Source organism: Ailuropoda melanoleuca, chromosome 7 (assembly GCF_002007445.2).
Source record: "Ailuropoda melanoleuca isolate Jingjing chromosome 7, ASM200744v2, whole genome shotgun sequence".
Lineage (NCBI taxonomy): Eukaryota > Metazoa > Chordata > Mammalia > Carnivora > Ursidae > Ailuropoda > Ailuropoda melanoleuca.
Genome location: NC_048224.1, coordinates 25417727 through 25440898, shown reverse-complemented (window position 1 = coordinate 25440898; position 23172 = coordinate 25417727). Strand labels below are relative to the sequence as shown.

The following is a 23172-nucleotide window of genomic DNA, read 5'->3' as shown; positions in this document are numbered from 1 at the left end:
ACAGGGGCATGCAAATATATTATTTAGACCTACGGTATATTAATCATAGGTCCTGAAATAAGCTAAGGGCTACAGGCATTCCTCAGACCCAATACACAGAACAAAGAGGTTATAGACTTTTGGAATAGGAAGATAGAACTTTTTATTAATTTTTGACTAATCCCAGCAGGAAAGAAGCACATGGCAGAAAGTGCCACAGAATATTACTCCATAGGAAAGGTCATCAAAACCCTTAAGGCCATGAGCAAGACTAGGCCCAAATACTAGCTCAGAATAGCAATAAAAGCCAAGATTCAGGGGCGCCTGGGTGGCACAGCGGTTAAGCGTCTGCCTTCAGCTCAGGGCGTGATCCTGGCGTTATGGGATCAAGCCCCACGTCAGGCTCCTCCGCTATGAGCCTGCTTCTTCCTCTCCCACTCCCCCTGCTTGTGTTCCCTCTCTCGCTGGCTGTCTCTATCTCTGTCGAATAAATAAATAAAATCTTTAAAAAAAAAAAAAGCCAATATTCATTGAAGGGTAGAACCAGCCTTTAACATCTAGCTAATAAACATGCTTCAGACAAGTAAGACAGGAGAAAAGGTGATGGTTGAGGAAAACAAAACTTCTAAGGGTCAGAGCCACTAACACTTCCAGATATCTACAGTCCTGGGCCATACTCTGGTGACTGCTTATCAGGGCAGTACAGAAAGAGGCAGCTTCTGGGCCTTGCCAGCCACGCGTAGTGGTGATTAGAAGCATGTATATAAGGTGGGGCGCCTGTCAGTTAAGGATCTGCCTTACGCTCAGATCGTGATCCCGGAGTCCTGGGATCGACCCAGCATCAGGCTTCCTGTTCAGTGGGGAGCCTGCTTCTCCCTCTCCCTCTGTTCCTCCCCATGGCTCACGCTCATGCTCAGTCTCTCTCTTTCTCTCTCTCTCTCTCACTGGTTCTCTAATAAATAAATAAAAATCATTAAAAAAAAAAGAGGTATGTATATATGGAAGTTACTACTCAGAAAGGGAAAGCTAGCCAAACTAAACCAAAGATAAGAACCAAGGGGAATGAATTAGGCATCAGAATCAGAGTGGCAAAGACAGAAAAAAGGGTGAGGATCAGCTTCCGGGAAGTGGTAAAAATGTAACAAAATTTGTGGGATGGGTCAGGTCCACAGACTGGGATTCCCTTGTATCCTGCTGAACCTGACCAGGTCAAAGGCGGAGCTTTGAAGGTAATACAGCTGTGTGGGAGCCTTCTCCTTCCTCTGAGCCCCTGCTACCTCCTGGAGTATAGATTTCTTCAGATTTGACAGAGGCTGCCATGTTATTAGGGAGACACTTACGGTGCCTGGGAACTCCAGGTCTACTCTGATCCTCTGCAGGCCACCCACCCAATCAAATATTATAGGTACCTTCAGCAGCACCAGGAGTCCAGCCAAACGCTCTGACATTTCTCTACAACAGACTGCAGTGGGTGGTACCTTCTGTGACACCGCCATACCATAGGTTTCTTCCAACCACCTAGCAGCTCTCTCTCAGTCTCTCACTGGCTTTTCCTTCTCTACCTGTCACTCAGGTTCATTGGTATTCCTGGAGGCTTTATTCTAAATTTTCTTTTTTTCTCCACTCAGCTCTCAATAATTCTACCTACACCCATACATAACTCCAATAACTATCTCTATGTGCCCAGCATGGATTCTGTCAGCTCTACATTAATATATCCAATTGCCTACTGGGTCTCTTCACCTGATGGACTGCAAGCACTTCAAACTCAATGTCCAAAATCAGACACATGATTTTCCCCCAAAATATCTTCCCACCCCAAAGTTCCCTTACTGTAACTGGCACCATCATCCACCTACATGCTCAAGCCAAAACCTCAGAGTCTTCCTTGAATTCTCATCTCCCTCACTGTCCACATCTAAGTCTTGCTGGATAGACCTCCAAAATATTCCCTCAAATCCAGCCACTTCTCCACTGCTCTACCCTACACAGGGAAAACCACCATCATCTTTCACCTGAACCAGTGTAACTGCCCTTTAACTTGTCTCCCAGAGTCTAGTGTTGATCCTCTCCCATCTGTCTATAAAACAGCCAAAATGCAGTACTGGCCAACACACTCCTCTGTGTAAAACCCTAGACTGGCCTCCCCTTTATAGGATGAACTACAAACACCTTATCATGGATTTCAAGGTGCTCCATAATCTGTTCCCTCTGCCTGAAACATTCTTCTTACCTTCCACATGATCGCCTCAAAATCATTAAGGTCACCGCGTAAACACTGCTACTTCTTTAAAGATTTATTTTAGAGAGAGAGCATGTGTGCAAGTGGGGGGAGAAGAAGAGGGAGAATCTCAAGCAGACTCCTCTGGCACCTATCCTAACCTGCCTAGACGGGTCCAATCAGCCCCTCCTGGCAACAGATGCACAGGCCTGCAGTATTCCACATTCAGTTCTGCCTTACCTCATCAAAGCTGGTAGATGAGCTGACTGGTACCCTTTACCCACATGAAGGTCTTGTACATCTTCACAGTTGCTGATACCACATCCTTCAGAAGTTCCCCGGGGTTAACAAAGTCAGAACTGATCATTTAATGTCTTAAGGTACTGCTCAGACTCTCTTGAATAAGAAGAATTGCTTGGTCTCTTAGAAAGCCACCTCTCCCCTGCTTTTCTGTCTGAAATGTATCTGGATGTATGAGGGGAAGGCGACTTCATAGCAGCAAGAAAAAGTTGGACTCCTTGAGCAAGTGGTTCTCTGGCTTCCCTGATCTCCAGGGCAACGTTCTTCTGCCTTTGCTGCTTACTCCGCAATTGTGGCCCAACTCTGGCTGGTATAATTCTAAGGTCTCTCTCAGCACAAAATAACCTGAGTGGTGCCCCCTGACAGAATAAATTGCACTGTCTTCCCCTGCACTATTTTCTGAATCTGGTTATGATGCCTATCACACCCCTCAGATGCTTGTACATTCGGTACAGATGTAGCAGAAACCCTTCCTAGCCTCTGCACCAAGGGTTTCCCTACTCCCCCCACCCGAGGAAATGCCCTGTATCTTGACCTCCTAGGTCAGACATTTTCACAAAGTCTCACTGATGTCTTTCAAAATATCTCTCCACTTAATGTCTACATTTCTTTTACTATTATCTAGTCCCAGTCTTACCAGCAAGAATGAGTATGATGATGCATTAATGATGTCTGCTATAGATAGATAGGGGAGTCATACCATGATTGCTATATGTACCGATCCTTAATCTCTTCTTCCTCACATCTGTTAATCCGAATTGATCTGCCCTCTTTGCATCCATCGAAATCTTACTCATCTTTCATAACTAGTTCAATCTTTATTTCTCCCACAAAGGCCAACCTCAGTCATAGTGATCTCATCCTACTCTAAATTAACACTGGTTATTAGTATTTGTACTGGTTTATAAATGTTCATAGTGAACATTATTACTGATACTTGAGGTGGCTTGAAGAATGGTGGTATCATTAACACAAATGAAGTATGACTGGCTTTAGGGAATATAGAATTGGCTAATTATAGGAGATATCTGGTTCTCAGGATATCTGGCTATCAGGAAAGAAATATGGGAGCTCTGTAAAGATAGTAACAGTGAGCTCTTCTGGCAAAAAGGATATCATAAAAAATAGGATTGGAGGGGCACCTGGGTGGCTCAGTTCTTAAGCGTCTGCCTTTGGCCCAGGGCATGGTCCCAGGGTCCTGGGATCGAGCCCACGTCAGGCTCCTCCGCTGGGAGCCTGCTTCTTCCTCTCCCACTCCCCTTGCTTGTGTTCCCTCTCTCTCTGGCTGTGTCTCTCTCTGTCAAATAAATAAATAAAATCTTAAAAAAAAAAAAAAGGATTGGAGACAAAGACAAACTTTTTTTTTTTTTTAAAGCCAAAGTCTCTTCACTATATCTCAATAGTAACAGGAGCATGAGATCACTTACTATGGTTTTCTGTCTTGTACACTTATATCACTTTATTGCACAATAGCTGGCCATATGAAGCCAATTCCCTTCTCTCTATAGATCAGTGGCCCTTTGTGGAAAGTGGTTGCTGCTCTATCATACAGTGAGATTAAATAGATTGCCAAGGATCTGAAATACTCATTTCAACTGAGGAATCACAGAGAGAGGAAATAACATTTCCTTGACTTTGTCATGCATACAATGGATGCTCACTAAACCACCACCTCTCCACTGAAATGTAAACTCCATGGCGCAAGGACACTGTCTAGTGTGCTCATTACTATATCTCCAGTGCCTGACGTACAGTACATGACTGATACATATTTTGAATAGTTAATGAATAGTTAATAAATATTAGGTGAATAGCTAATAAATATTAGATGAAGACAACAATACATAGAACAAAAGTTGAATATTTCTATTCTATGATATATCCTTTTTTAAGAGAATCACCTTTATTTCAGGTTCTTTCTTTCTTACTGTGTCTGTTATACAGTGAGGAAAGGCAAAGGAAATGATCAAATTGGATAATAAGCATAAAAAGACCTAACACAGAAGTTAAAACTATAAAATTTCTAGATATAGAAGAAAACACAGGAGAATATCTGTGACTCAGGTGTAAGCAAAGATTTTTTATGCAGGGCACAAAAAGCATTAACTGTACAAGAACAAAAAGTAAGAAATTATACTTCACCAAAATTTAAAACGTTTGCTTTTCAAAAGACACCTTAAAGGGGCGCCTGGGTGGCACAGCGGTTAAGCGTCTGCCTTCGGCTCAGGGCGTGATCCCCGCGTTATGGGATCGAGCCCCACATCAGGCTCCTCCGCTATGAGCCTGCTGTTTCCTCTCCCACTCCCCCTGCTTGTGTTCCCTCTCTCGCTGGCTGTCTCTATCTCTGTCGAATAAATAAATAAAATCTAAAAAAAAAAAAAAAGACACCTTAAAGAAAAAAAGACAAGCCACTGACTACGCGGAATATTTTCAATTCATAGACTCACATATACTCACAATTCATAGACTCACTCGTAACAAGAATATATAAAGAACTCTACAGCAACAGACCACATGCCAATTTTTTAAATGGGCAAAAAGATTTAAACAGACTTCACCAAATGTGAGATATTGGTGACAAACAAGCACATGAAAAGATGCTCAGTATCATTAATTGCTGGGGAAATGAAAATTAAAGCCCCAATGAGATATCATTACACACCTACTAGAATGATTTTAAAACCTGACAATACCGAGTGCAGATGGGGGTGCAGAGCGACCGGACTCTGCACACAATGCTGGTAAGTGTAAAGTGTACAGGCATTTTGAAAAACACTTTGGCACTTTTTTTTCTACATTAGGTTAAATATTCACCAACCACAAGACCTAAAATTTCACTCCTAAGTATTTATCCAAGAAAAATGCAAATATGTGTCTACAAAAAGACTTGTATGTGAATGTTCATAGCAGCTTCCAAAAAGTGGAAAACAACCTAAATGTCCATCAGCAGAGAATGGATAAGCTCAGTGTCATCAATCACTGGGGAAGTAATTGTGGTATATTGAAACTACGGCTTAGCAATAAAAAGGGATGGACTACTGATACACACGAGAACATGATGGATATGAGAAATCTAATGCTGAACTACATAAGCCAAGAACAGGACACACACTGTATGATTCCATTTATATGAAGCTCTACAATAGGCGAAAATAACCCACAGTGATATCTGATCAGTGGATGCCTGAGGTGGGGTGAGGGGCGACTGACTGCAAAGGATAAGAAGGGGATTCATCGGGGAGGGGGAGGGTAACAGATTTCTACAATCTGGGAAGATGATTATATATAGGTGCCAACATCTGTCAAAACTCACTACATTGTACACTTAAAGCACATCCATCGTCTTGTCTGTAAATTATATTTCCATTAAGTTGAAAAAATAATTATTTTGCAATAGTTAGGAGTTATTTAAGGCTTGTTTCCAGTAGTGGCTGGCCAGCAAATCATTACAGAGGTTAAGCAGCCCATGGGTAGTATAGAATTATCCTTGATCCATCAGTTTTCTGCAACATACTAGAGGAATGGATTCTGTTCAGTGGAAATGGAATGACTTAGGGAATTTGTTTTCTAATTCATAAAAGTTAGAGTGTGAATTTGCACACCCTGTCATGAGTAACCCAATCAAGTCAATTTTTTAAAAGGATATATATATATTTGACAGTGAATGAGCGGGAGGGAGAGGGAGAGAGCATCTGAAGCAGACTCAGCGTTGAATGCAGAGCCTGATGCAGGGCTTGATCCTACCACCTGGAGATCATGACCTGAGCTGAAGCCAAGAGTCAGACACCTAACTAACTGAACTACCCAGGCGCCCCTAACACAAGTCAATTTAAAAAAAAATCAGGCCTAAGCAATGATAACAGTTAAAGAAAGCTATTTTTTATCAGGAGGTTAATGCTTCAAAAGTAAAGAATCCCCACTGCAGGAAATACATACTCTGACTGGGGTCTGGACCTTCCGAAGACAGTGAAGAATCATCTGGTATGTGTGTTGGCAGGAACGAACACACACACACACACACACACACACACACACACACACATACACACACACAGAGGAGATGGGCAGAAATGCCTCCCTGGCCACACTCTATACAGCACAGGGGAAGAATGGCTCCACCATCAGAGAAGCAGGTTATTAGAACAGCCAGATGGATAGTTTTTATTTGTAACTTGACTTATAAATGTTTATTATGATCATTTTTTAAATGGTCGGGCACTGAAAAAGCTTTCATGTAAACACAGGAAGGGCAGAAAGCAAAGTAAAACCTGCACCTGCCCTCCCTACCTGCCCTGTCTTGCACTTCTCTCCCTTATCCCCTTAACTCACTGCACCTCAATCTCTAGTAAATGCTAAAACCACACCAGACGACTTGGGTTAAGCCAAAAGTAAAGATCTAGGATGGAGGGGTAGGTAAGAAGTGAGGGGAGGGGTGATGAATTCAGTGGACGTTTGTCCTTCCTAGTTCCCAGTGTCCATGTCCCCTTCTGAAGAGTACTCTGATGTCATTTCAGACAATTAACTCTCCTGTGTACACCTTTGTTGGGAGAGGAAAAAAGTTTACCCTCCCTCCACCGAAACCAAGGACTTTCTCTGGGGGAGGGGAAACTTCGTTTCCCAGACCCTCTCTTTCTATATCCTGATAGAGCCATAGATGGCCCTTGATTTAAGCTCAGCCAATCAAACGATCTCTTGGCACTTCACTTCTTCAGCAGAGTGATGCAAGAAGCAAAGAAATGGTTGGCAGTGGATCTACGCAAGAAAGGTGAGCAGTTCCTTCTCTGTCATCTCAAAGCCTGCTTCCTCAGGTTTCCCTTCCACCCTGTGAGGCTCTCCTCAGTGGAGAAATAAATGTGTTAAGTACCCCCCTTCCTCCACTATCCCCCACTGTTCTTCAATCCTCCTATTTAGAGGTAATGTCTGTTATCAGTTTGGTATATTTTCTTCCAGAAAAGTTCTATACAACCCGTTCTTGTTTTGAAACAAATGCATGTATGTGTCATTTAAACTGGACATGATCCATATTGTTGTGCAACTTGCTGCTTATGAGCTGTAATGTTTTATTTCTTTTGTATCTTCTCATCACGCCTGATTAAAACTGTACACACGAAAATTCTGCCAAAATTGCTGTTTAGAAGTAGGGTGGGTCTCAGTTAATCTCACTATTCTATATAGCCCCTTAATTACCCATAATATGATGGATTTGGGCAAAAGTTCAGCTAGTTGAACAATGAGAATCCTAAAGAATACTAACAGTGTGTCAAGCTGAAAAGTTCTTCTAGGCAATATAGAGAAAGTTCTTTCTTTCTTTTTTTTTTAAGATTTTATTTATTTATTTATTTGTCAGAGAGAGAGAGAGTGCTCACACACAAGCAGGGGAGCAACAGGTAGAGGGAGAAGCAAACTCCCCAACGAGCAGGGAGCCTGATGCAGGACTCGATCCCAGGACCCTGGGATCATGACCTGAGCTGACTGAGCCACCCAGGCATCCCTAGGGAAGGTTCTTAAGCAGGGAAATCTCATGATAAAGACAATGTTTCAAGAACAATAACATGGCAACCATGTATATAACACAGACCAGAAGAAGAAGAAATTGGAGAGCAGAGCAACTAGTTTCAGTGGCTAACTTGGGAGGATAAATCTGAGGAAATAAAATTCTGGATTACAGTGGGGCCAGAGAAATAAATAGAAACTTTTACTGAATTTTAAGAAGTTAGACTAGTAGAGTGGAAAAGTAGGATTAGAAGGGCTAAATTTGAATTCCAACTCCGAAATTTATTAGCTGTGTGACTTCTGGCAAGACATTTCCCTGCTCCGTATCTCAGTTTCTTTGTCAGTAAAATGAAGAAATTAGAATATCTGGGCTTTTACAAGGTTTTCCCCCCAGCGGAACCCTTTTTTTCTGGGGGAAAAAACAAGGCAAGATTGTTCTGGCTGAAGCAGAGGTGAAGGACTCAGAGCCTCAGCTAGCCTCCATTTCACTTCTCTCAGCCACCTCTGAGGCATTCTCGAGGATTCTCCAGAGGATTAGGGAACAACATTTGAGAAATTTCTAAAGATTCTACTACCAACTCTAATATTCAATGACTCAAGGGGGTAAATTGGCAGAGGTGCCTAGGAAAACAGTGATGACTTCAAGAGTTGCCACAGAATCATATAATAGAAAGGGTAAATTGACCTCCAATAAATGTGCCTGCTTTTCCTTCCAGGCCAAACTCAATTTAATGTCCCAAATCTCATCCAAACCTTGTGCAAGCAGTAATCTAACCTCCATATAAACAATAGAGTCACAAATAGTTCACTGCCTAGCAATTCAGTTCATTCCAATTTGAGATCCACCAACTAATCAAATATTCTTCCTTACTGAACCAAAGTCTGTCCCTCTATCACTGTCATCTGAAATAAAGGTGCTCATTCTACCTTCTGGACCTAAAGCAAGTAAATCTAGCCCCTCGTCCATAGGAGAATGCTTCAACTGTTTGAAAAGAGCCATCAAGTCTGCCTTATCATCCTTTACTCTCTCTCGCTCTGACCTGCCAAGATGCTCCATGGAGGTGGCCTGCTCTAGTTCTGGATCAATTCAACATTTTCTAAGCATCTAAGCACTTAGATGTGCAAGTAGATTTTCATTTATTCATGGCTTTAAAGACTTGATCAAACCAGATGATCTTCCTTAAAACAAATGACTACCTTTATAGCGAAATGTAAAAAGAACTCAAACTCATTATCTGGTAACTATTCTTTTCTTGCTAAACATTAGCTTCTTACAGTTTATCAGAAGTAGATTGCTAAGTCTTTTGACCCAAAGCTAATTGTGAAAACATCTACCCAGGGATCCAAAAAGATCTAAGACTCAAGGTCCACTGAGGCAACCATAAATAATAGAAATAAATTAAGCATCCTGACTCCAAAACCTGTAATCTCTTCAGCTCTCAGGGGAATATAATCCTCACCAGTATAAAATTCATTTATCACCAAGGTGACACGGAATATCATCGTCAGTACGAAAGCTTCATTCTCCATGCCACACATTGCATATTCCACCACCAGGTCTGTAAAATCAGGATCTGTGGCTTGGGCCTGGCTATCTGCCAGTCTGGGGAGTTTGGGGATGGGAAGTAGAAAGTATGACTGAGCCCCTACCGAGACATCAAGCCAGTATAGCCACAGTCCATGATGCCTGTGGGAGCACAGAGCCTTTACGGTTTCCTGTGCTTCAGTTTTCCTGGTAACCTGAGGCCTCCTTATTTGTGTTGGCATCATGGGGCCAAGAGCGGAAGCAAAGCTGGAGCACCAGCAAGATTCGCAGGAAAAAAATGCGGGTAATGCAGCAGTTATGCCACAGAAGGGTCAAGCCTAGGGCATAAGAATTACCTGATTAGGAGAAGAGGGGGTAGTGTCTTGTAAAAATCAGATTTCCAGACTCCACTTCCAATGTTTCTGACTCAACAGGTCTAGAGTGAACTCAGAAACCTGCAATTTTAAGAAGCTGCCTCCTACCAAGGAAGACAAAGACTACACTTTTGAGAACCCAGGCTAAGCAAATAAATCAGCAGTCAGAGAGAAAAAGTATAACCACCTATCAATTTTAGAAAGCCCATACTCTAGCACAGTAGCTCTCAACATGACGGGGCGGGGTGGGGGGAGGTTTAGATTTTGCCTTCCAGGCAGAGATTTGGTAATGTCTGGAGACATTTTTGGTTGTCACAGTGGAGGTCAGGGATGGTCCTAAACGTCCCACAGTTCACAGGACTGGCCCCCAACAAAGAAGGATTATCCAGCCCATAACATCAGTGCCATGGTTGATGATATTCTGCCCCTCAACACCATCATCCCCAATCCACAGAAATCAGTGCTACATACACACTTTTGGTCATAATACAGAGAATTACGTGAGGTCCCCTAGAAAAAATGAGACCCCAAAAATCACTTTAAAAAAAAAAATAGTGAATGTTATTAAAGGTATGGATAAGGCGGAGACTAGAACAACAGACAACAGGGGCGCCTGGCTGTCTCTGTTGGCAGAGCACGTGACTCCAACTTGATCTCAGGGTCCTGAGTTCAAGCCCCACGTTGGGCATGGAGCCTACTTAAAAACAAAAACAAACAAACAAAAATTAGAAAAACAGACAATGAAGGGTGGTAGGTATGGACAATGATGGTGAGCCAAGAAGGAAATCAAGGGAGGACAAGGCACTGGATGACAACAGTGGGCAATAAATGCCACTCCCTCAATGGATGCAGCCTCTCTCCACATGTAGAAGATTGGTAAAGAGAAATCTATTAAAAATAACATAAGCAAAAAAAGAAAAAGGAAAGAGAAATGGATAAAGGAATGGTGAAGAAGGACATCAAGCATAGATCTGGAGTGAAAGAAGACAATGGAGATTCTTCTGTAAAAGAATACTAAATTAAGACTCTTCAGCAATGATAAGAAAATGACAGGACTCCTAGAAGGAGGTCAGGAATTATGTGAGAAAGGAAAAAAAATTATTTATGATCTTCTAGCCTTAATTTCCTCCCCCCAACCCTCACCCCAAGAAAGATGGGTCCAGAAAAAGTTCTTCGATTTTACTGAGCAGACATAATGAAAGGGAAGGGACGTTGAAGAAGGAGGAGCACACTTAAGAACTCTTCTCAAAGGAGAAGAGGGTGGTGCTCAAAGAGAATAGAGAAGTAAGGCTCAAAGAGAAGGAGAAAAGATGTTTTGGGGGAAGAAGAGAAAAGATGAAGGAGAGATCTGGTAGCCACTTGAGAGAGAGGGACTTTAAATGAGGAATTTTTTTTCTAAGCATTGCTTTTGGGATATGAGAGATGAGATATAGCCTTTATCTTCTACCCCTTCTAAGGAAACTTCAGTAAAATCTGACATTACTCATCAGGGCTTTGGGACTGGGTACATTTTTTCTCAGCTGTGACAACATGTAAGACTGGCCTTAGGCAGAGCAAGAGCCCAGTTATACACATTTTTACATGTTTGAAGTGACCAAAAGATTTCTGGAGCAGCCAAAAGACAGCCATATGACAATAAGCTAACTCCCAGAGTTTAGAGCTGTACCAATGCAAGTCATTCACCTCATGGGGCTATTTAAATTTAAATTAACTAAAATTTAAAATTCCATTTCTCAGTCATACTAGCTACATTTCAAGTGCTCAAAAGCCACATGTAGCTAGTGTCTAGAGATTAGACAGGACAGGTAGAGAACATTTCCATCATCACAGAAAGTTCTATTGGACAGTGCTGGGGTAAAGAAAAAAGCTTAAACAAATAGCTAACAAAAAACAAACCCTTTTCAAATCTTTAAAGAGTTGCCACATTGAAAAAACAAACAGATTTTTTCCTCATGTTGTTTCAAAAAGCAGAATTAAGGGGGAAAATGAGATGCCATAACATGACAGACTGCAGCTTAACAACCCTCTAGTACCTAAAGCCAGATAACAGTAGAAGGGGGAGCCTCCAACTGGAGGAGGAAGTAACCCATTTCATTCAGTAGAGACAGTCAAGCAAAGACCTACTTGATCATCTTTCAGAAGTAACAAAGAACTAAATGCCTTCTAAGTATCTAATTTTGAGTCTATAATTTTAAGAAAATAGCAATTTACAAATAAGATAAAAATAATAGTCATAATTAGAATTTTAAAAGTCACTACTGCCACAAGGAGATTGCAAAGCAGGCAGGAACAATGAAAACCTGTAAGTGGACAGGGAATTTAGTCAAAATTAATGGTGGTTAGTTAGGGGTTAATTATTGGTATGGGCTATCATGAATGTGATAATTTGTAAGGAGAAAAAAATTACACGACCTTGTTAAGAATGGTACCAATGGTTCAAAGACAAGGTAGGAAAACTTCAATATGGGTTATTAATGGAAACTTGACCATAGTTGAAATCTGTACTAGAACCAGAGTATCTTTTATATTCTCTGCCAGAGAGAACATCAGGCTGAGTATAGCGACTGAATGTTCTTGGGACTCTGGCCCCTCCATCCCATTCTCCTGCCGTTCACAGTCTTATTTGTCATCTCTCTCAACTCCTGAAACTCAGTCTCTGTCACGTGATCTCCTCATCTGCACAGGAACGGCTCCTCTCATCCTTCTCCTCTCAACAGAGAATGCCAAAGGTTGAGGTCTCTTAACTTTCTTTTTTTTTTTTTTTTTTTAAAGATTTTATTTATTTATTCGACAGAGACAGAGACAGCCAGCGAGAGAGGGAACACAAGCAGGGGGAGTGGGAGAGGAAGAAGCAGGCTCATAGCAGAAGAGCCTGATGTGGGGCTCGATCCCATAATGCTGGGATCACGCCCTGAGCCAAAGGCAGACGCTTAACCGCTGTGCCACCCAGGCGCCCCTGAGGTCTCTTAACTTTCTATCCTAGCTATGAACTTAACCTACCCTCATCTTCCACCCCAAAATGTACTTGGCTTGATTATAATGTAACATACTGAATATATACTCATATACATGTATTAGCTTGTTATATTACCTGTGCATTTTAGTGTATATGTATACATGAGAGAATTCATGTACATGCATGTGATAACATCCACTGCTGGTAAGCGCTGAGGACTCTGGCGCCAGAACTGTGAAATTCACTCTCCAGTAGCTAGCACAACACCAAGCTTAAGTGGGGTCATTCAATGGACTCTACCATTGACCACAACATGCTTCTGGATGCAAAATACTGGAAGAAGAGACTGAAGTAGATGTAAATTTGAAAACTCTTATTCTTGTAGGAAAAATAGTGGAAACATAAGTGTCTTAGAGGAAGACTAGCTTAATCATAAGGGGAGGGTTGAAGACTTGGTGAAAGCGAGCATAACAGGCTTTACAAACAGTCCAGAATCAGAAAAAGGTGAGAGAAGAGGAAGGAAGACAGAAGTAGATCGTGCAGAATAAATAAAATCCAACTTTCAAAAAAATCTAAGGTCTTACTAAAGAGAAAGGTGGAAAAAAAGAAGATTTCAACAAGAGAGTGTTAAAGATGGAAAAGAGCCAGAAAGGGCTGTAGGCTTAAAAAAAAAAATCAATGAAGAAGTAGTGGTGTATGTTGGCAAAGAGAAGTGTAGAGTTGAGGGAAGGGAGAGAATTTATGGTAGAGGAAGTTGGTGTGAAGTTTTCCTCTAAAGATGCCCAGCAGAGCAAAGAAGGAATGAAGGCAAAAGCCACTGGGAATAAGGTAGGGCTGGAACTGAAACAGCACAGGAGAAAGCAACAGGGCCCAAAGTAGGAAATTATTTTCTTGTTTTTTAAATTAACTGACCCAGATTTTCTTGTCTGGGGCCAAAGGCAACTTCAGGATTTAAAGATCTTTAAAAAATTATAAAGATCCTACTCCTTGGAATTGCCTTTGGCCCAAGATAAAATAAACTATAAAGATCATGACGGAATTAGTGACAACTTCTGAGACAAGTACAAAATACCATTGTAGAGCTGATTTTAGAAATCAGACTAGTAAGTGCTGTTATAGAAATGCTACTGTGAATAAAACACCTTTAGCTTTCTCTTTCTATCAGCCACAGGTTAAGTATAGAAACTTCATAGCTACATACTTGTCCACAGAAGATAGTAAGTAACCTAGTATATATATATGGTAAAACCAAGTTATTTGTCTTTGTATACTGTAGCCTAATGCCCCAGGCCAAGAAATGTTTTACTTGGTTCAGTTCAGGATTCATAGGACAGGTTAAAGGGCTGCACAGAAAAAAAGTTTAAGGTTAAAAATAAAGACCATAAGATGAGGGAAGGGGAAATGAGATGTGTTGTGCTGATACAGAACTGAGGCATTAGAAACACAGAATTCACTCAAGTCAAGGAGGGGAAACTGGCACAAAAGCATGACAATGCCATATAACTAATCTTGATAGCCTCAACTGTGGGTTCTAAATCAAATATTGAATCAGATTTTTTAACTTTTCTATTTTTAAAATGTCAACATTTAATCGTTTGATAAATGCAGTTATGTGATTTTAAATGACTATTAAAATTAGCACATCAATGCCTAATTCTCTGGCAAAGACTGAATGGCAGGCAGTAATGTTAGACACAGATAACTTCACCTTTAAGTCACTCACTCCTCTTCTTGCTCAGAGGCCATTGATTCTACCTGCGAGGCCAAATCTCAATTCCTCATGCCCGCATTCAAAGACTTTAATGACCTAGCCACAATGGTACCTACATAACCCTAAGTCCCGCTACCCCCAAAATCTAGCCTCCACTGTCCGAGCGCACAGACCTCTGGACAGACTTTATCTCTGGTGTCTGGCCATTTCCACCTTCCTACCTGATGTGGAAGTGTCCTTCCATCTACAGGTTCTGGCTCGCCAAGGCCTACACTGGCGCTGCGGTCCTCCAGCACTCCAGTCCAGTCCAGCGTGCTCTCGCTCCGCAGCCCCGCACTCCTCCCCGCCCTGGGCCGCACCACCTAGCCCACTTGCCGTTTTGCCCTGGGGCCCCTTTCCCTCCTCACGGCCAGCTCTCTGGGGCCTTCTCTCTGCCCCCACAAGATTCTCCCAGGGGATGTTCCCCGCCGGCCTCCATTCAGTCACTTGCTCCATATCCGGTGTCTATGAGAGGTTTCAGGCCTGGGGTGAAGGCAGGACCTGGACCCCGTAGGGCCCCTCCCCCCTTAACTATCTCCCCAGCGCTTCGGTGACCCTCCCTGGGCTCCCCCCTCCCCCAGCCACCCTCGGGGGCTCCGGCCACCCGAATCTCCCCGCCGCGGCCGGTCCCTCCTATCCGGCGGCAGGCAGCGGGGGTCGGCAGTGACTCACCGGAGGGCCAGCGGCCGGGGGGCCGGAATGCGCTCACTTCCTCACCGCGCGCACCTGCCCGGCGCCGCTGGAGCGCAGCCCGGCCGAGCCTCCGGCGGATGTTTTCTCTGTCCCCGCGCGCGCGGGCAGTGCGCGCCAACCGCCCCCTCCCGGCCGCGCCCCCCACAACTGGCACCCCCAATGACCGCTGCCCCAGGAATCACAGAATTGGGCCCTAACCACTGACATCCCCAACACACAAGCACACACACACACACAGCAACCGTAAGCGTGGCCTCCAGCTCCCAAACAGCTACAGAGACGCACACTTGAGCACCAGCAGGAACGCAAGTGGGTTCAACCAATACCCACCACACCACAACTTCTGAGGGGGTTCCTGGCTCAGCCCCAGCCTTTCTTTCCAGAAGCCCCCTACTCCTGCCCATATGCCTACCTCATCTTCCATTACAGGCCGCTCTCACTTCTGTCCCCATTACCTCACAGACACCAATCCCCACTGGGCCCCCTTTGCCTTCCAGCATCATCACCACCTTCAAGCTTCCTAGCTTCCCAGTCATGTCTGCCCCCTACTGGGTTGGCTCCAGGTTGCAGGAGCAAAAGACTGTTCCAGACTCCCAGGGTGTCAGCAGGGCCCCCTTCCCCAGAAAGGTAGCAGCAGAGCTACTGACCACTGACAAGACTTCTGGGCCCTTGTGCTAGAAAGGCCTTCTCATCCACCTCCCCCAGCCAAGAGAGCAGTCCAGGCCCATGCCTCCCACACACCAGCCTACATCAGACCACCCTGCTTCAACCACGAGTTTTCTTTTTTCTCTTGGTACTCCTCTGAAATAGAAAGGGTACCAGACCTGACTAGGGGGAACATGTGGTACAGTCGGCATCTCCATCCACGTAAGCTATCTACTTGGAAGAAGACAGGGACTCTGAGGTGGGTGGATGAAATTGTTTCTGAATGGTGTTTCTGAATGAGGCAGGGTGGCCCTCTAAAAAGGTCAGCCGCAAGTAGTTGTATTTGATCCACTAGGTGACAGGGAATGGCAGTCTTGCTGTAAAAGGGGCTGGAGACTTAGAAGGAAAAATGGAATATAAAAGCGATTGGCCCTCTGTGTAGGAGGGGAATAGCTCGGATAAGGTCTTTGGAGTGTAACGAACTGAAAGAAAGGGGCCCTTAGTAGCAAAGAGATGGCCAGCATTACAGTGGTCAGAAAGAAGAACTTGAGTGGGGATGGGAAGCAATGGATCAGAATCCTAATGTGAAAAGCAGGAGTCCCAAAGTTAGCTGGAAGGATGAGAAAATGACACCTCTTCCCAGGGCAGAATGAGGGTACTGCTAGGAAAAGTGGGTTTATCAGCAACACTGTTTCTCAAACTGGAGGTGGTAAGCACAATGTAGAACACGAATGCGGAAAGGGCAGAAGTCTGTGGTAGGAGAGAGCAGACCCCAACAGAAGTGCTCAGCTATGCAGAGCTACTCAATGTGATTCAAACAAAGGAATGTACCCATTTTGTCTCTGAGCTCCTGCACCAATCACAACAGCTAGTATTTTCTGAGGGCCATGTACCAGGAACAGTACTACCAGCATTACATGCATTCCTCCATTGAAAGCCTCTTAACAACCCTATGAGTTAGTATTACTATCCCAATGTAAAGATAAGGAATCAGGTTTAGGGAGGTGAAGTAGCTTGCCCAGGGTCACATGGTCTTAAGCAGAATCAGGATCTGAATTCAACCAGTCTGACTCTATAACCTATGCTCTTAATCGCCCATCTTGGGGGTCTCTAGAACCTTCAGAGAACCCAAAAGAGGATGTCAGAGGATTCCTCAATTCTCATTCCATAATGTACAAGAGAAAAGAGGGGTACCTCTGTGAAACTTGAGTGACTCATACCATCAGGGCATTTAAAGATGTTCCTCTTTGAAAGAACCATCCCCAGATATGGGAGGATTTTGTATCTGCTGTACGTTTGGAGGTACTGAACAATGCATCCTCGGTATGCCTGTGGAAAAGAGACACCTCCCTCCCCATCTCTGAGGGGCAGCCATGTCTTTAGGATACTTCTGGGAGACTCTGCCCTATGGTCTGAGGGAAACATTCTGCACACCAGGTGTCTGTTCGCTCCCCTGGAGCCTCTGGCTGTCGCACCCTACTGCAGCTCCTTGGTTTGGCTGGGGCACAGGATTAGCCATCCCCAGGAAATGCCTCCCTCCGGTCCAGGCAAGGATCCCAGCACACACACCCCTGGAGTGTGTGTGTGTGTGTGTGTGTGTGTGTGTGTGTGTGTGTGTGTGTGTTGGGGGCGGGGTGGAATGCTTCCTTCTCTCCAGGTCAGGGAAGAGATGTGGGGACCACCTGGGGGCCCTCACCCCTCCCACCTCCTTGCTGGGGAAGTGCCCAGTCCAGTGCCCCTTCCATGGCCACCTCCCTCCCCCTAGCTGTGCCGGGGCATGAATCAGCTCTCACAGCTTGTTAAAGCTAGACCTCTTGTTTTCATGCCCTCACCTCAGGAAACAGAGTTACAGCTTTTCCAGCTCTACTCAGCAGGGGGCCAGGGTCCTCACTTTATAAACATCCCCAAGCCTGCGAGAGCAGAGGGCACGGAGATGGTGTGAGACAGGAGCCCAGGGGAGAAAGACAGAAACTAAGACCCAAGGAGAAAAACAAAGAAAAGCCAAAGAGACAAGACCAGAGTAGCCTGAACAGAGGCGAAGAAGGGATCGCGAGGGCTGTGCTGCAGGAATGACCCTAAGGATGCTCTGGGCTGGACAGGCGAAGGGGGTCCTGGGAAGCTGGGGGATCATCTGCTTGGTGATCTCTCTGCTCCTCCAGCAGCCAGGAGTCCACAGCAAGTGCTACTTCCAAGCTCAAGGTAAAGCTGGGGGAGGCATCAGGAAACGACAAGGACAGAGGGAGCTGGGATGAGGGGGGCTTAGAGATGACCCTCTATCGGAATACCCAGACTCCCTCCAGCGTGGAAATAGGAGAGACTAAATATGGGGGTGATACGCACTTTCTTTCTCCACTCCAGACCACAAGCGATTCTGTCTGCCACCACCACTCCCCAACACACTAACATTTCCTATTCTTCCCTAGCCCCTTGCCACTATGAAGGGAAATATTTTACCCTGGGTGAGTCTTGGCTCCGCAAGGACTGTTTCCATTGTACCTGTCTGCATCCTGTCGGTGTGGGCTGCTGTGACACGTGAGTGACCAAAGATGGCCAGAGAGAATGGCTCTGACATGAGTGACTGAGGGCTGGCCAGGGTGTAACCAGATTGCTATGATGTGAGAATGAACAGAACAGAGGTATGAGGCTGGCCGAACCTGAAGGTACCAACAAGAGTTTGAGAGATAAGGCAGGCTACAAAGTGAGGGATGTAGGGGTGGGTCTGGAGAGAAAATATTTCTGCTATGAAATGAAAAAATCCATATATGGTAAGCGAGAGCTTAGTTAGGGGGACCAAGAGGGCACTAAAGATATGGGAGGAATGCTGGCAGAGAGGACGTGTGGGGCAGGGATAAAGGTGGCCCTTCACTGTGCTGACTCCTTTCCCATCCTTTGGTTCCCCAGGTCCCAGCATCCCATCGACTTCCCCGCAGGGTGTGAGGTACGTCAGGAGGCAGGAACCTGCCAATTCTCTCTGGTGCAAAAATCTGACCCTCGGCTGCCCTGCAAAGGGGGAGGGCCCGACCCAGAATGGGGCTCCGCTAACACCCCTGCTCCTGGGGCTCCTGCTCCCCACTCCAGCTAAACTCAACTGATCACCCTTCTGCTGACTGCCCACTGCTGCTGCCACTTCCAGGGAAACCACTAGCAGCTGCCAATTTATTCTGAATAAATAAATTAATGCTACAGCTGAAAGCCTGCCTCTCATTGTCCGTGCCATTGGACCCCACGTGGGAAAAATGGGCCCTACTAGAGTCCAGGTGCTGAGTTCTCAGTATCCTGAAGAAAGATAGTGTCACGGTGAGCCAGTTTCAGATGGTTATGGTGCTGGTACTGGGGCCTGGGGCTGCATATGAGGCCAGGGTAGGGCTTGTGGGCAGCACCTTGATGGGGAGATCCCAGCTGAAGGTGTCTACGGGCACTTGCTCAGGCCCTGTCCAGGTGACAGGCTCGGGCTGTTCCAAGGGAGGTAGGAGCACCAAACCTGGTTCTCGCGATGTTACAAATTCAAAATGCAATCGCCATTTAAGGGACACTGTGGGGAAAAAAAAAGATAAAGGCAGAGGCATTAGAAGCCAGGAGTAAAAACCAATGCTGGATGGTTAGTGAATGAGGAAAAAAAACAGTATTCAGGAAGAGGGGGAGAAGTCACAGGGCTAGGATCAAGCGTTTCTCTAAAGAAATCTGTTAACTAGAAACATGACAAGCAGGATAGCAGGGTCAAGCACCTCATAACCATAGCGTGGGACAGTCAAGACTTGATAGCCTGAAGTAAACATGCTGGGGAATCAGAGATCAATAATGGGTAGGGGAAAGAAGGATACCTGCAAAGCTCTTAAGAGTTTAAGCGTCGGTACATCTAGGAAACAGGCTGAAAGTCTGATAAAGTGTTAAGGGTCAGAGGCTGGGTGTGGGTATGGCCAGGGGTTTGTTAGGAGTCAGGACCCAGATGCTCTACGGAATGTCTCTTTCCCCCCTCCGATAAGGATCAGGATCTCACCAATGGCTGTGCAGAAGCCTGGGGTGGAGCTGAGAGGGATGGGGAGCGAGAAGCTGGTTCTAGTTGTATGCAGGCAGGACTCCTGGTGCCGGGCATGAGTCACATGAGACACAGAGGGGACACCCCCCGTCCTGCGGCGCCTCTGGTACTCGGGCTGTACACGCTCCTCAGTCTGTAAGCTTACTGAAAACTGGAAGCAAGAAGAGAAGTGGGTGCTAGCAGGCACTGGGAAGTGGAGACCCTAGATGAGAAGCTTGAACCCAACCTCAAGCTGTTTTACCAAAAGGACCCTGGGTGACCACACTATTCACTTCTGTATACCACCCCTCTTTATGCAGGCCCTTCTCCTTCCTCCCTAGCCCTCCAGGCCCAGCACCCCAAAGGCCCCTTTCTTTCTCACCTGCAAACAAGCTACAGTTCCTTCCCCTAAGTTTAAGGTCCCCACCACATCCTCGCCGAGTCTGTATACAGATTTGAAGATGCCAAATGTCCCAACTTTTCCTCGGCCATCACTGATATTGTATAGATCTGGGGAGAATGAGACACTATAAGCCTGGAGTCCACACTGGAGAATATGTGGGGCTGGGAGCCAGAGGCCAAGGTGGGGCTTTTCTTTATAATGTGGGATATCAGTGCATCCTCAGAAGTACGTGGCAATTAGGAAAATCTGTAACGCTATGGGGGGTGGGGTGGGAGGGGCAATTGTGAAAGGAGTCTCACGGAGGCTGCGGCAGGATGTGGCAGCCATGAGGCGCTCCCCAGCCAGCTCAGCTAGCCATGAATCCTTCTTCCCACCTTCATCCTCCTCCAAGAATGGACTAGATGGGGCTACAGCCTCATCCTGGGGAAACCGGACATCTTGAAGACCTACAGAGAGAAAGAGCAGAAAGGTAGTGCTAGGAGGGAAGAGACAGTAGAGGTTAGCGTTTTAGACTCCAACCTGTGAACGCTGAAGGCAATGGGAGCCAGAACCCTCTTAACCTATTGTCCAGAACCTCCCCACCACTTCCTTGCACCTTTACTAAGACCAGGAAGCTTCCCCCCAGCCCCCCTCACAAGCCCTCTACAGATCATTTCTGCTGTGGTGAGGCTCTTCCCCGGCTCTTCCCCAGCCCTTCCCTCCAGAAATCCTTACTTACCTGTCAGTACAAGAACCCTCAGAGGAACCCTGAGTAAAGTGATGGGTGAGTTGACACGCTGGCAGCCAATGGTCAGTTTGTAGACATACTTGACTGACTGACCCCGAAAGGAGGGTGGTCCCTCTATGGGCAGCACTTCACTGTAGGAGTCTGGTTGGGAAGTAGTAGTCAGGGCAGCCAGAGGCAGCCAGAGAAGTCCTCCCTCCAGGAGCCTTAGAAGGCAATCCAGGGGTGGGGAGGAAGCAGTCACTCACATGATTTGGACTCTCCAGGATCTAGCCTCAGATCACAGAAAAGGATTTTTGGTGGAGTGGAAAGGATACACTGACCTCTCTCACCTAAAAGAGATAAAAAAGACTGCAATTTAATGACCCCATTGTCCAGTACTGGATGAAGCTAGAACAGCAAGTGGGGGCAGTAAGCACTGCCCTCTTTTCTTATTGTCTTACACCCTCAAAGTAACAATTACATTCCCCCACATGTCCAATATGACAAAGACTAGAAGGACCCACTAGAACAATTCAACAAATTCACTCTCAGGTGACAATGGCTCCACCCCCTTCCAAAGGTAAATGCCCATCTCTAACCTCGGTGTGGTAGAAAGACAGTCTGGCTCTCAGGCTGGACGTCTGGCTGACTGGAGTCAGGGGGAGGTAGAGCTACTCGGCTCTCACTGGCATGGAACTGGCAGTGGATTTGAGCACTGGCCCAGGCCAGAGCCTCACTATGAGAGGAGGAAAAGAAGGCATCAGAGGGGAGTTCCTGACCTCACAAATACTCTCCCAAGCTCCCTAGCCCCCTGAGGAGACGAACATGGTGAGGTGGCTGTCCTAGGAATCGGGAATCTAGAACCCCAAAGAGAATCCATTAAACAAAGAGAAATATACTATGGGTAAAAGTGGGAATGGGGGAGGAGGGAGGAAAGGAGTGTGGACGGCTCTGTCAAACACATCTTCTGTTAAACAGCCCTTTCTTTCCTACAATGAGAACACAACGAGCAAGAAGGTGGTGGCGTCGCTACAGGACAACCTGAGCTCTGGCTTAGCACTATAGATACGAGGCTTCCTCCCAGAAGAACTACCTTCTTCAGTATCTGCATCCTCACCTGGATGCAGAAGTGGCCGTGGGAGGCAGGGGGTTGGTGACCGTCACTACACACTCCAGCGCCTCCCCCGCCAAAAACACAGGACCTCGGCTCAGCTCCGCTACCACTTCAATCATGGCAGCTCCGGAATCAGATCTAGAAGGAAACGGGGGGGGGGGGGNGGGTCAGAAGTCAGTACGATGGCAGGGAGGGGCGTCTGCGGCGAGCCTGGGGGCGAGGACAGAGGAGACGGGCAGTCACCACCACGGTGTCTGAGGGAAGCATCTGGATTCGGGGTGCGGGAGGTGGATGAGAAGTACGGGTGGCAGCTGACTCAGTAGGGGAGGATATCGCTCGGGGCCCCAGACCCCCGCCCCTCTTAGCGCCGAGTTAGTCCCCTTTCCTCCCCCGGAACCTCCAAACCGGCCGCCGCCCCCCCTCCCTTCAGATTCCAGGTCCCAGCCCAAGGCCACAGCCGCCCGTCACCTCGTGCCCCTAGCCTGGGCACCTCGCACGGTCGAAAACAGGGTCTCGGCACACCGAGGCCCTCACCTGCCCGCCCCTCCAGGACCCTGCCAAGTGCGTGGCGGCGTCCGCGACAGAGGCGGGACTTCCCTTCAGCCCCCCCTCCGGACCGAGCGCCTTCCGGCCGGAAACACCCCGCCGGTCGGACCGGAAGGGGCGCAGGTCGTCCCGCCGCCTTGGGTCACCTTCCCACGGGCTGGCACCTGGGCGCAGACGCTGTCCCAGACACCAACCGGGGGGACCCGGCGCCCTACCCAAGGGGGGCCTGGCGCCACGGCCCGACAACCGGGCTGAGGCTGCCGCGAGCTCCCAGGCCGGTCCCGGGGGCGGTTCCTTGCGAGCTGGCCCCCGGGGCTCCTCCCCTTTCCGCGGACTCGGTAGCTCTTTGGCCGGGCTAACTAATCACCGCGGCCCAATGACGACGAGGCCCGACCCTTCCCTCCCAGGACCCAGAGAGACGACCGAGGGGGAGCCCGAGGCGGTTTCATTGC

The 23172-nt window shown here is 46.5% G+C and overlaps 2 protein-coding genes across 4 annotated transcripts; one reads left to right on the top strand and one right to left on the bottom strand.

Annotated features, from left to right (window-relative positions):
* Nucleotides 1-17539: 17539 nt before the first annotated feature.
* On the bottom strand, nucleotides 17540-23094 carry RGP1 (RGP1 homolog, RAB6A GEF complex partner 1). Of its 3 annotated transcripts, none has more exons than XM_011224540.3 (9): nucleotides 22643-23094; nucleotides 22178-22312; nucleotides 21660-21796; nucleotides 21327-21410; nucleotides 21073-21222; nucleotides 20654-20800; nucleotides 20334-20461; nucleotides 19934-20123; nucleotides 17540-19468 (listed from the first exon to the last, which is right to left on the bottom strand). In XM_011224540.3, the coding sequence occupies exons 2-9, from the start codon at nucleotides 22291-22293 to the stop codon at nucleotides 19245-19247; spliced, it is 1176 nt and encodes a 391-aa protein (XP_011222842.1). In that variant the 5' UTR covers nucleotides 22294-22312; nucleotides 22643-23094; the 3' UTR covers nucleotides 17540-19244. The 3 variants fall into 3 exon arrangements, with proteins under 3 accessions (XP_011222842.1, XP_011222843.1, XP_011222841.1); XM_011224541.3 differs by having other exon boundaries at nucleotides 22665-23094; XM_011224539.3 differs by having other exon boundaries at nucleotides 22709-23094.
* Nucleotides 18006-19018, top strand: MSMP (microseminoprotein, prostate associated). The gene is made up of 3 exons (XM_019799318.2): nucleotides 18006-18135; nucleotides 18360-18468; nucleotides 18838-19018. The coding sequence occupies exons 1-3, from the start codon at nucleotides 18006-18008 to the stop codon at nucleotides 19016-19018; spliced, it is 420 nt and encodes a 139-aa protein (XP_019654877.1).
* Nucleotides 23095-23172: the final 78 nt, after the last annotated feature.

Coding starts and splice junctions, on each gene's coding strand:
- MSMP (XM_019799318.2), top strand. CDS start 18,006: ATGACCCTAAGGATGCTCTGGGCTGGACAGGCGAAGGGGGTCCTGGGA. Junction 18,136..18,359: donor GTGCTACTTCCAAGCTCAAG/GTAAAGCTGGGG, acceptor ATTCTTCCCTAG/CCCCTTGCCACTATGAAGGG. Junction 18,469..18,837: donor GGTGTGGGCTGCTGTGACAC/GTGAGTGACCAA, acceptor TTGGTTCCCCAG/GTCCCAGCATCCCATCGACT.
- RGP1 (XM_011224540.3), bottom strand. CDS start 22,293: ATGATTGAAGTGGTAGCGGAGCTGAGCCGAGGTCCTGTGTTTTTGGCG. Junction 20,124..20,333: donor GAACTGTAGCTTGTTTGCAG/GTGAGAAAGAAA, acceptor TCTTGCTTCCAG/TTTTCAGTAAGCTTACAGAC. Junction 19,469..19,933: donor AGGCTTCTGCACAGCCATTG/GTGAGATCCTGA, acceptor TTTTCCCCACAG/TGTCCCTTAAATGGCGATTG.